The 12,281-nt window shown below is 38.9% G+C and overlaps 2 protein-coding genes across 3 annotated transcripts; both read right to left on the bottom strand.

Annotated features, from left to right (window-relative positions):
• Window positions 1-321: 321 nt before the first annotated feature.
• On the bottom strand, window positions 322-2,835 carry LOC104739376 (elongation factor 1-alpha 1). Its single transcript, XM_010459704.3, has 3 exons — window positions 2,635-2,835; window positions 1,583-2,064; window positions 322-1,483 (listed from the first exon to the last, which is right to left on the bottom strand). The coding sequence occupies exons 2-3, from the start codon at window positions 2,042-2,044 to the stop codon at window positions 596-598; spliced, it is 1,350 nt and encodes a 449-aa protein (XP_010458006.2). The 5' UTR covers window positions 2,045-2,064; window positions 2,635-2,835; the 3' UTR covers window positions 322-595.
• A 349-nt stretch (window positions 2,836-3,184) lies between these two features.
• On the bottom strand, window positions 3,185-11,936 carry LOC104739375 (tRNA ligase 1). Of its 2 annotated transcripts, none has more exons than XM_087484202.1 (27): window positions 11,652-11,936; window positions 10,932-11,342; window positions 10,799-10,849; window positions 10,625-10,707; window positions 10,081-10,180; window positions 9,916-9,994; window positions 9,703-9,826; window positions 9,157-9,263; window positions 8,910-9,038; window positions 8,739-8,803; window positions 8,467-8,622; window positions 8,155-8,315; window positions 8,029-8,060; window positions 7,557-7,732; window positions 7,346-7,425; window positions 7,057-7,122; window positions 6,601-6,887; window positions 6,187-6,294; window positions 6,003-6,100; window positions 5,578-5,638; window positions 5,154-5,230; window positions 4,978-5,049; window positions 4,818-4,894; window positions 4,616-4,696; window positions 4,217-4,319; window positions 3,906-4,064; window positions 3,185-3,679 (listed from the first exon to the last, which is right to left on the bottom strand). In XM_087484202.1, the coding sequence occupies exons 1-27, from the start codon at window positions 11,814-11,816 to the stop codon at window positions 3,281-3,283; spliced, it is 3,507 nt and encodes a 1,168-aa protein (XP_087340328.1). In that variant the 5' UTR covers window positions 11,817-11,936; the 3' UTR covers window positions 3,185-3,280. The 2 variants fall into 2 exon arrangements, with proteins under 2 accessions (XP_087340328.1, XP_087340329.1); XM_087484203.1 differs by having other exon boundaries at window positions 10,632-10,707; window positions 11,652-11,914.
• Window positions 11,937-12,281: the final 345 nt, after the last annotated feature.

Here is a 12,281-nt window from a genome sequence, read left to right as displayed (position 1 = left end):
TATTTTGTCAGTGGCATTTTACATCGTGTAGTAGTAGAATGTATAGTAGCAGAATGTTCGGTACCTTTATGATTATTATTTGATATGATAGTCCTGTTTGCTAGTCGGATCAGATTTTCAAACATAGCTAGCCGTAAAGAAAATAAACAAACCATACAATGAAAGAGCCAAGTACCACATGAAAGGCCACAGTCATATCTCGTAGGTGCATCTCAAGAAACCAATCCCATGATTTCTGTCAGGAAAACTGTGTGAAGTTTCTTCAATTCTACGATTCCATTAGTACCGGGAGAAAGAGTTTAAAGATGATAAACATGGAGATGGAGAAATCCGACCAAGATAAGAGAATAAAATCCGAAGGAATGTCACAATTATCCAAAAAAGGTATTCGAAACACAATTTAAAGGCAAAAAACAAAAAGCACGGGTGCTAAGTAACTCCGCCACCTCCGATCAAGAACCCAGTTCCGGGAACAACGCTCTGACGGAGAAGTAACGAAGCTGTAACACAAACAAGCGACCAAATAGCAAACTAGAGTAAACAAACTAACAACATTTTTTGATTCATCTGCGGATAGAGTTTTGATTATGGGAGTTCACTTCGCACCCTTCTTGACTGCAGCCTTGGTAACCTTGGCTCCAGTTGGGTCCTTCTTGTCAACACTCTTGATAACACCCACTGCAACAGTCTGCCTCATGTCCCTCACAGCAAAACGTCCCAATGGTGGGTACTCGGAGAAAGTCTCAACCACCATAGGCTTGGTAGGAGTCATCTTCACCATACCTGCATCACCATTCTTCAAAAACTTGGGCTCCTTCTCAATCTCCTTACCAGAACGCCTGTCAATCTTGGTCAAGATCTCAGAGAACTTGACAGCGATGTGAGAGGTGTGGCAATCGAGGACTGGGGCGTAACCGTTACCAATCTGTCCAGGGTGGTTCATGATGATAACCTGGGAGGTGAAGTTGGCTGCTCCCTTGGCAGGGTCATCCTTGGAGTTGGAGGCCACATACCCTCTCTTAAGATCCTTCACAGCAACATTCTTAACATTGAACCCAACATTGTCACCGGGAAGCGCCTCAAGAAGAGACTCGTGGTGCATCTCAACAGACTTGACCTCAGTGGTCAACCCTGTGGGGGCAAAGGTCACAACCATACCGGGCTTGATCAAACCAGTCTCAACACGTCCCACTGGCACCGTTCCAATACCACCAATCTTGTAGACATCCTGAAGTGGGAGACGAAGGGGCTTGTCTGATGGCCTCTTGGGCTCGTTGATCTGGTCAAGAGCCTCAAGGAGAGTTGGTCCCTTGTACCAGTCAAGGTTGGTGGACCTCTCAATCATGTTGTCACCCTCGAATCCAGAGATGGGCACAAACGGGATTTTGTCAGGGTTGTACCCAACCTTCTTCAAGTAGGAAGACACCTCCTTGATGATTTCATCGTACCTAGCCTGGGAGTACTTGGGGGTTGTGGCATCCATCTACAAACAACATGAAGAAACCAAGTTAGTGAGACAGAACACAACCAGAGAAACAAGCAATTATCTCACACTAGAGGATATAAAAGAAGATTAGATTACCTTGTTACAACAGCAGATCATCTGCTTGACACCAAGGGTGAAAGCAAGGAGAGCGTGCTCACGGGTCTGACCATCCTTGGAGATACCAGCCTCAAAACCTCCAGTGGTGGAGTCAATAATAAGGACAGCACAATCAGCCTGGGAGGTACCAGTAATCATGTTCTTGATGAAATCACGGTGTCCAGGAGCATCAATGACCGTGCAGTAGTACTTGGTGGTCTCAAACTTCCAAAGGGCAATGTCGATGGTGATACCACGCTCCCTCTCGGCCTTAAGTTTGTCCAAGACCCATGCGTACTTGAAGGAACGCTTGTTCATCTCAGCAGCCTCCTTCTCGAACCTCTCAATGACACGCTTGTCAATACCACCCAACTTGTAGATCAAGTGACCAGTAGTGGTGGATTTACCAGAATCGACGTGGCCAATGACCACAATGTTGATGTGAAACTTCTCTTTACCCATGGCTGCTCGTCAAAAACAATCTGCAGAAAGATCAATCATATTATTGAGTCAATCAACACAGTAGACATATACAATCAATATGAAATTCAACAATCACAGTAAGAAGCTGCTATCGGAGTCGAACCGATCTCTACCACAAAAAAAAGATGTGGTGCTCTGACCGCTGAGCTAAGCGAGCTTAAATTCACACAAAAAAATAATTGAGGAGCTCTACAGAAACAAGTCCGAGAGCTCCCACAACTTGATATCAAGAAGGAACAATACATCCGTTAAGCTGCTTCTGAAAATCCCAATCACAAGACAAATCGATAATCACATACACCCTAACAACAACATAACTAGTTCACTCAGATCCAATTAATAATCCATCGAATAATATAAAAATCTCAGAACCAAATCAATCCGATGATCGAGAAAACGATAAACTATATATCAAAGACGAGATCCTCAAAACGATCTATTAACAAACAATATAGCATCGAATCGTAAGAGATACACAGGTAAAGAAAAATCAAACTGAGAGAAGATGATAACAACAAGCAAACGAAAAGGATCGAAACAGTCTCGTAGATGCGTTCGAAGACGCTTACCTCGCAAGGATAGGAGTGTGCAAGGATAGGAGTGTGCAGCGGCTAGGGTGAATAAGCAAGGAATGAGCAAGCTATGATGACACGGGGATACGACTCTTTAGTTTTATAGTGTTGAATCCATCGAAACCTAGGGTTAACATAAAAATAATAACATCGTTATGCAAGTTACGATTATGCCCCTGTTCCGCCGACTCTTCTCTTGGGCCTTGGGTCGGTTGTGTTTCAATAAAAAGGTAACAAAACTTCATAGTCAAGTTAATTTGAATTCGAGTCTGTTCACTTAAACCATACGACATCCTTAGTGTATGTTCAAAACATTAATCACTATCATTAGCACACCTTTTAATTGTAGTTACTCAAAGCTACTGATCATGCAAACTCAACTGATCGTGGCAATAGTATTAGTTGGATCATCCTCATATATAAACATTGTCCTCTTTGTTAATACTGAATAAGGCACTTGCACAATGAACAATTAATATATATATATATATATATATATATATATATATATATATATATATATATTATATTAATTAACCTCAAAATCTCATGACAAAGGGAAACTGTTTATTATAACAACCATAAGTGCCCCATTCCATGAGCAACCTCAAGTGATAGCAACCTTCCATGTTAAAAATTTATTTCAGAAAAACTCCAGAGGACCTGAGATTGAGACCGGAGGATCTATCAACAAGCGACTCGCTTTTCCTTCTACGTAAAGCTGAGGTAATGTGTTGGCCTCTCTTGCAGTAATGCCTTCCGCGGTCCACAACGTAACATGTGGCCATTCGTTCTTCGAGACTATGGTCTCCCCGTCCACACATCCGACATGTGCTGTTAGAGCAGCCATCTTCTCGTTGTAGATGAGCTCCGTGAGCTCTACGGGTACCTCTCTGTTCAAGTGCTGGCCATAGCTGGCCACAGCTGCTACGCCGTGGCTTCTCTTGTGGGCAAGCGTCACGTGAGACCGTTCAAGCTTTTCCTGTATTCTCTTTTTCTTTCCCTCTAGAAAAGATCCCACTGTTGGGTGTGCTGTAGCCAACTGATAAGCAAAAAAAAACATCTATTAACAACAAAGCCCATACATAACCTTGAGTTCTCTGATGCATAAGATAAAAGGGGGAAAATGATGTGGGCTCACTCCGTTACAAATCGGGGCAGGAACAACAGTAATATTTAAGTTTGTGAACTTACAGCTTTTAGTTTTTGAATATGAACATCCTTTTTCTTTTCTTTTTTTAAGGTAGTTTAAGAATTTGGTTGGTTACCTTTTCAAGAAGACTGTGAACTTGAGTAGCAGGCAAGTTGATGGCAGCGAAAACAATAGATCCATGTTTTGTTTTCTCTGAACTTGGTGGTTTGTATTCACCCTTTGCGATTCTTTTGAGTTCTTCCCGCACTTGATGAGCTGCAGTCTCAAATGGAATCTGAATGTTGCAAACCAGAAAACAAAGACATTATATGCGCATCCCTTCTTCTTGTAATCTTTTGTCATGTGCTGAAGAAATATCGACGCAGCTAAAATACTATAGCATGGATTTGTAGCTTTTCATGAACCCTCAATGACAGTATCTTTTACCTGAATAGAATTGAGATATTCCGAATTTGCAGCTAAAGTATCTCGTAGTTGTTTCTCCCATTTGGTCCACTCTGCTGCATATGTTCCTTTCGTCGACTCGAGTCTACAGCAAGAAAAATCAGAAGGAAAAGAGGTCAAAAAGATCCAAACAAGTTAGAGCTGAAGGGATATGAAGTAGAGAACTTCAGAACAAGAAACAAGAAACAAAAACGTCTGTGAGCACACTCATGTGTACGATTTCTCCAGTAACATGATCCAAGTACACCTAATCACAGGATAAACTAACATGATGTCTTCCTCGTTAGTTTTTGCTAAATTGTTATTAATGCCTTCCATTTGTTACGGTTTGACATTATTCAACTTTTCAGGTCATGTAAAATGGTAGTGTTGGCTACCCACCTCCCATGTCTTCGACTGTGGAGATTGAACAAATCTATGCCCTCCTCAAGAACTGATTTAACAGAATCAGGTAAAGGACTCCTGTATATGCGCAAAGAGAAGTCAATTAATTAAGTGGTTTACAAATTAATTAAATACGAAGTTGCAATTTGTAGCTGTACCAAGTTCGAGTTTGTAGGTCACATTTGATGTTACCATATACCTGTCTGATTTCAACAGTGGCATCTTGACGAGGGAGCCAAAGCGCTCAATCAATTCACTCTCAAATTCTTTACGGTTCTGGAAGTTAAAGACCGTTCAGTTAAATGTGAGATCAAATCATAGATATACTTGAAGAAAAGTTGTGGTGTATGTGATGATACCTTTCCCTCATAAAGGTGATAAAACATCAATAGCACATAGCCTGCATTTGAAGATGCCTTGTCGAGCTTTCCCTAACAAAATGAATGAAACGATAGTTTGTTAATTTGAATGGGGCTGTGATGAAAGTTGGATGATGCAGTTGAAGATAAACTGTGTATAAGATGCAACTGCATACCGGATGGTTAACTCGTTGAAGTACACGGAATACGAAAACAGCTAACGCGTCAAGTGAATATGGATTTGTATCGGTTCCTGTGCAGTAAAAGAGGGCCAAACGTATATATCAAGCAAAATATCACAAGGAATACAGAGGATGAGACAAGGCAGTAATTGCGGAAACAAAGCAGAACAATATATTTGTGTGTTTTATGCAAAGTATAAACTTCGAACTGTACTCTTCTGCAAGAAAAGTGACTATCAAGCTTAGATTGGATACGAACAAAACGGGAACAAATTCAGTAAAAGATAAATGATCTTTCAACCTTTTATACTCAAAGCGTTTGCAGGGTCATCCAATCAGTTAAAGGTCAAATATTATGGAATGAAACAGCACACAAGAAGATTGGTAAATGAAATACATCAAAGAATGGATCACACACCTTCAGAATCAGCAACGATTGGAACTGCAGAAGCCCTAGTTCTCCGACACATGTCTTCAATCTATAGGGAAATTACAAGAATAATATTGGAATGAGATTTGTTATGAAACACAAGATGTGGAAATATATATATTAAAGGCAGGTTACAAGTCGTCGAAAAAAGATTGTCTTCAGCAAACCAAGCGAGGGTGTCATGGAACCAAGTTTTAATCTTAATAACCATTAGGCAGCAAAGCAATTGATTACGACAGTAACAATAGTTACAAAGATTCTGATAAAAATCTACTCCTACAAAGCCACTCTTAAAGGATCCATGGGTAGAGATTAGTAATGAGTATCAGCGTTATAGCACTCCCTGAGAATCTTATAAGCCTGATACTAATTAATGTGAGGTTGTAACAGATTCTCAGCGTAGAATTAATTACCTGTCTCCAGACATCTTCATTTGGGGCATTTTTGTCAGCTAACATAATTGATTGTGGTTTTTTACGACGTTCATCGGCAACCTTTGGCCAATATTTTCCTGCCCAGTATGTAAAATATTGGCATACTAAAATTGAGAGACCAGAGCAATTTTGACCCAAAGAAAAACCCTACACTTGAAAATACCTTTGACAAGATCACCCATCAGGGTGTGCACTGGCCGATCATCTCCAAAGCCTCCTGGGGAGTTCAATAACTCCTTGCAAAGTGCAGATTTAGCACATCCAGGAATCCCTGAGAACAGATTAAAATTATTAATATCACAAGAAAACAGATTAACGGAAATATATGAAGTGACATATACAGAAAGATATACCACCATTCTCTTTCTAACAATATGTTGCTCTCACTTCTGGTCAGAAGAAAATAATTTGATCTTTGACAAATATTATCTGAAGTACTAAAACAATCATCTATAATCTATTGAAAGCTAATAAAGACAACTATTAATAAGTTCTATATAAAACATTGCCACAAAGATGAAGTAAAACCAACAACCAGAATACATGAGATGATATATAGACAATGCAAATAGAGTACCTGGAAAGAATACAATTAACCCCTCATCCTTGTGGACAGCTTCCTTCAAAGCTGGCTCAGGAGTAGCTGGTGTCACTCCTTTCTTCACAAGATCGCCTTCTTCATCTAGATCACCGTCAACAATGGCTAAGAAGTCCTCAGTTCTCACTAGGTTCCCAGCAGCCCCTATCAAAATCTGGTTTTTTGGGCTCTGTTTGGCGTACTGCTCCAGGAATGGCTCAGCTTCACTTAAGTATGTTGATGAAGATAGCTGATCCTTCCCACACTTTTTTAAAATGTAAGCAGCCCTGTACATTTTGAAGAGAAGAAGAGATGCTAATCCAGATTCAAAAAGCTGAAAAAATTATTAGACAAACGGCAGCATCTAGGCAGTAGGTTACACATTTGCTCAGGAATAAGTTTTAACAAAACTATATAAGCTTAGGCTACATGTGTAGAGTAGTGTGATTTTGGTACCATTCATCAAGCATCTTGCAAAGTTCTTTCTGCTTTCCATCTGACGTACCCCAGATTTTCATTTGCCTGGATGCAGAAACAACAATAATATTACAAAAAAAATAAACTAAAGCTTGATCACGTCAGCTCCTAAATAATCAAAAAACATAATGAGCATGGCACAACTATTCTCCCCGTTTTTTATTACAATGCAATGCAAGTTAATCAGAATCCGGATTACCAAAAATATCACTACAACATTTGACACATCACTCTATATGTATATATTCATACGGAGAAAGCAGCTCACCTGAGGTAGTAGGTTTTGTAAGCTGCTGGCCCCTCTTTAAATAGAACTGATAGGCCATTACGGATCAAAAAGGTTCTCAACTGTAAGAAAATTGAAGACATGTCCAACATCAGGAATTCAGGATAATCATGCAATAAAAGAGGTAGGAAATTGCAACAAAATCACAAATCTCTCGAGCCAGAAGAGACCTCCAGAGAAAAGAAAAGTATACCTTGTATGGGAGAAACTTCAATTTGATCATTAAGTTAGCATCATCATCAGCCAAATCATGCTTTCCTCGTTGAGCATCATTTTCACTGGCATCTTTGACCGCATTATCAATACTTTTCAGAGCCATCAGGTCTCTCCCTTTGTTTGACTTGAACAAATTAATATCAACAAAGAAACCTGAAAAGGAAAAAGAAGATCACTAACTAATATAGTTAAACAAAAAAACAGATGGCATTGGCCTATAGACCAGAGTTTTCCAATTTTCTTCATATGTCCAATTAGCAAGACCAAAAGGTACCACAACAACCATATCTGAAACGTCCAAGAAAATTTAATTTCCTAACAAAATTATTTTTCACAAAGACAACTTCCCAAAAGATGTCAAAATCATTAAAATCTAGCAAATGAATCAGAAATGGAATTTTAGAGCAAAGCTAAAGAGTAAAGAATAAGAAACAAACAAAAACATTTACCTCGATATAAAGGCCACAAACTAGGCATGCGCCTGAAACACGGTAATTATTTCAGTAAACAGAAATCAATATATTCTTAGTTTGATCAAACTGAAAGACATAAGTAGAGACGTCTTTAAGGATAACCTCATCTCGTTTTGGTAACGCCTAAATCCTGAATCGCTAAGCACATGGACAACTAATTTATAAAATAGGTTGTCAGGCGATACGTCGTCAGCTCTATGATAATTATGGTAACACTTGAATGCGGCTGGAAGACGTTTTTCCTTCATCAAGCGTACCATTTCCTGTTAAAAAGAAACAATTCAGTTGCTCATCAAACTCAAAAGCACATAGATAATGGAAATGGTTAAATATGAAAGAACTCTGCAAGTGACAAATATATATCCAATAATTTCAGCGATTCTATTTCTAAACAAAGACATCATCTCAAGTTACCTGTAATTTACTAGTTGAATAATCTACAGGCTGAGATTGCAGGAATTTTGTTATAACAGATTTGTCAGCATTTTTTGGATGAGATACATCTCCAGTCCAATCCAAGTCACTGGGGCAAAAGCTTGGCCCAACACTTCTTAAAAGTGCTGTCACTTGCTACAGCAGCACAAATAAGAAAAAAGGACCCTCTAGAATGAGAAATCTTTATCAAGAGATGGCAGCATAAAATTTCCACTTGATAAAGCTATTCAGATTTAAATTTCTTTTAGAACCTGTTTCTCGTTAGATCTATGGGCAGCAAATATCTCTCTTAGACTGAGTCCCAGATGAAGATTAGCTGAAATATTAAAAGCGAGGAAAATAATTTTTAATCTACACGGACTTGATAGGTAGATTATCATGAAAACTAAAAGTAAATACTAAACAATAATAAGATAGTGCACCTCCATCACAAGGTGGTGGAGGGTGATCTCTCAAGACATTTTCCATATCTCTGGCGCTTTGACTGCTCACGATACGCGCAACAAGACCCTCTAATATCTCACCCTGCACCTTAACATGGTCCTTTGAACCTGCTTATTTTCATCCGAGAAATAATTCGTTCAATGAATTTCATCAAGTTGAATTCCTTGCAAACTAATATGAATTCTCCAGATAGCAAAAGGGAATACCAAAAAAAAAAAACATTACCTGGAACTGATATATCAGCTACTTCATCAAGAGCCCTACAAACTGAGGTTGCTATCCCTTCTTCACAGAGTGCATCAAACGCGGCGAAAAAAGAGGTCGCTGATCTCCTTCATAAAATTTCAACAAAATACATGCAACCACCACTGTTAAAATTTTCATTTCCTCACCAATAAGCTGTCTACTAAAAACGCTATGGACAGTGTTCATCCAAATATATCAGCATATAAATCCTCATAGTAGGACGAGAAATCTCTAAAGGTTGATGGATTTTAAACTAGTAAATGCATCAACCAGATTCTATAACACATTCATACTGTATACTTAGGAAAATGTGTCTTTCAAGCTGTACAACAAAAATTGTCCCGAGATATCAAAACCTCAGCTAGAGAAAAACTAAATTCTTAAAACGAATATTAGCTAAAAGTATTTCAAACTCTTCCTTCACTAGCACTCTATTTAAAACAACAAGGACCCAAGGTAGAATGACAAGTACGGGAAAGATCGCCAAAGATGATAGCAGAAACGAACAGAAAGTGGTTAAGGTACCTTGTGGAAAACAGCCAAACGTGATTTGTTGGGAGACGCCATTTCCGGCAAAATGCAATTATTTCGGAAGTTGAATAGAACTTGGGCTTACCATTACCTAACTCGGTAACGGCCGTCACTACCACTGCAAGATGCAAATCAACATTTCTTTTTATCTGAACATCTTTAGCAGACTTATCTGACTTTCACAATTAAGAAAAAAAAAAACCTTACCATAATCATCCAGTGGGCGTTGACCATGATCTCCAAGAACAGCTGTAACAAGTTCCATAGATATGCACATGTGATTTTCCTGGGAGAAAATGACTTATTATGAGCTCACTTTTTCTGGCAGCAATTGAGAATTTGGCTTGTTTAAAGCTCTGTCCATGGAAATACCTCAAGAAAATCATTGAACTCTGTCTCTTTCTTTAGAGCTTTAGTTCCCCAAGCCTCCCTGAACACCCGTGAAAGGACAAAAACACCTACTGCAGTATAACTGCAAATGAAATATTGGGTTAGCATATGAGAAACCGCTTGGTCGCCAGCTCAGTTTGCAATCACCATAAAGAACCACATAACAACATCAGAAATGAAAACGAGTAGTAAAATGCATTTTTGCTTCATCAAAAATGTTTTCAAACTATATCTGTAATGTGGTGTGGAATCTTTATCCGTAAACGCAACATGAATACGTAATACCATCAGCAGGCAACAAAACTCCAGAAAGAGAAAACATAAGATATGTTGTTGGACATGACAAACTATGAAACTAAAATGAAGTAGTAATCTATCTTGTAAGTGAAAATAAATGAAAAGTGTAAACCAAATCTAAAGCTTGAGTTTGAGTTTTAGTGATTGGAGTTTTGTCTAAGATTCTTTGCGAAGAGCTCATCAATAATCAAGGAAGGAATAACTGAAGCTTCAGAATAAATGAGCTTACATATTACCAAAGCTGTTCTTTGCATATGCTCCCCCTTTGTGACCGGCGTACATAAAGAGAGAGCCTGAATGCTTCTGGGATACCTGTAAAAGGTGCATTACAACAGGTTCGTAGACAATTAAAACTTCAGAGTGTCAATACAGATATTCAAATATAGGGTGGTGTTGTTGATACCTCTAGAGTTGCCAATCCTTTAGATACCATCTCAATCATTCTTGCTCTTATCTGCCAAAATTAAGATAAGCGTAAATAAAGCAAACTAACAATAAGTGCTACAAACAACAAGCAGTCAATGAAAGGGCACTACCTCTTGGTCAGTCTTTTCGTTCTCAAATTTAGGATAGAAATTGGCTCTGATCTGAGCATGACAATAAGTCGATTTGTCCACTGTAAAATTTTCCGACCCGCAAAAATTGCTTAGATTAAGAGCATCTCCAGAAGAACCTGTGTGTGAGACAGCTGACGTTTTACCAACTTGTGTTGCCGAAGAAGATCCATATGACTTAGGCTTCCACACAAGATTTTGAACAGTTTTGTTGCTTGTTGTACTTTGACTTGGTAAGACTGGAACATTCGTGTTGCTTTCCGCAAGACTCAACCCACCAAATTGATTGTTTACTGCTTCTGCAACAACGGATACAGAACGATCACTGGATTCAGATGGAGCATCCATCTTCGGTTTCACTTGCCACTTCTGCTCAGCGTGACCTCTCTTTTTCTGCCAACCAAAAAAAAAACAAAAACAGTCAAGTACTACTACTGTATACAACCAAAAGCAACAAGAAACCCTCACAAACATTTGAAGACATAAATAAAGTTTCAATTTTTTAAGATGCAAAATTCAAACTATTTTCCAGATAATCAAAACCCAGAAAGTCATATTACTGAACCACAAACTAATACATTGTCGACGAAGCAAACAAAACCCAGAAAGTGCAAAAAATTTCTGAGGGAGTCATAACGAAATCGATAAGATTTGACAAAACTGTTTATATTTAACCCCAGATTAAGGAAAACATAATGAAACCTGCTTCTTAGGCATATCTGAGGGAGATAATCTGATGAAGGAGTTAAAACAGAAAGTGCGAGCAAAGGTAAAGTAAGGAGAAGGAGATGATCGGAGAAGAAGAAGAAGAGAAGAGGTTGGAGAAAGAGAGAAAGCAAAGAGTGCTCTGTGTGGAACTGACGACATACACACGTGGCTTATACTGGTGCGAACCACGTAATATCAAAGAGGAGAGATGGCGGCGACCAAGTTCGGGATAGCTGTGAAACCGGCGGGACGACGACGGAGTTAAAGTGTGGTAATGTTATGGTGCAGGGAAGAGCACCGTAACCCAAAACTAATAAATGGGCCTGAGATGGGCCGTTTCATGGGTAAACAAATAAAGGAGTTAGTTAGTTTACCTCAAGGATTGGATCACAGAATGTCCAACGGACTACAAAGAGTCTTTAATTTTGTCGCCTATAGTCACCACAACGAGGCAGGAGGCAAGCACAAAACGATACCTAAGCAACCAAAAAATGCAAAAACAAAGACTTTCCGATTAGCAAACCATTCCATTATAGTGAATCTGATTAGAACAAGAAAGCATATTAACATAGTTGAGCCTCCCTAGACAAGGGAACATTTGGGAACTTTTTGGAGAGATGAGTC

This window comes from Camelina sativa, chromosome 14 (genome assembly GCF_030686135.1).
Source record: "Camelina sativa cultivar CO46 ecotype springtype chromosome 14, ASM3068613v1".
Lineage (NCBI taxonomy): Eukaryota > Viridiplantae > Streptophyta > Magnoliopsida > Brassicales > Brassicaceae > Camelina > Camelina sativa.
This window is presented reverse-complemented; position numbering and strand designations above follow the sequence as displayed.

Bases quoted from the DNA above. Each gene is read 5' to 3' on its own strand.
- LOC104739376 (XM_010459704.3), bottom strand. From the start codon at position 2,044: ATGGGTAAAGAGAAGTTTCACATCAACATTGTGGTCATTGGCCACGTC. The intron at 1,484-1,582 runs GTAATCTAATCT...TGTTGTTTGTAG, and splicing joins TGATCTGCTGTTGTAACAAG to ATGGATGCCACAACCCCCAA.
- LOC104739375 (XM_087484202.1), bottom strand. From the start codon at position 11,816: ATGTCGTCAGTTCCACACAGAGCACTCTTTGCTTTCTCTCTTTCTCCA. The intron at 6,295-6,600 runs GTACTCTATTTG...ATCTGTTCTCAG, and splicing joins GTTAATTGTATTCTTTCCAG to GGATTCCTGGATGTGCTAAA. The intron at 4,065-4,216 runs GTAAAAGATACT...TGCAACATTCAG, and splicing joins AATATCTCAATTCTATTCAG to ATTCCATTTGAGACTGCAGC.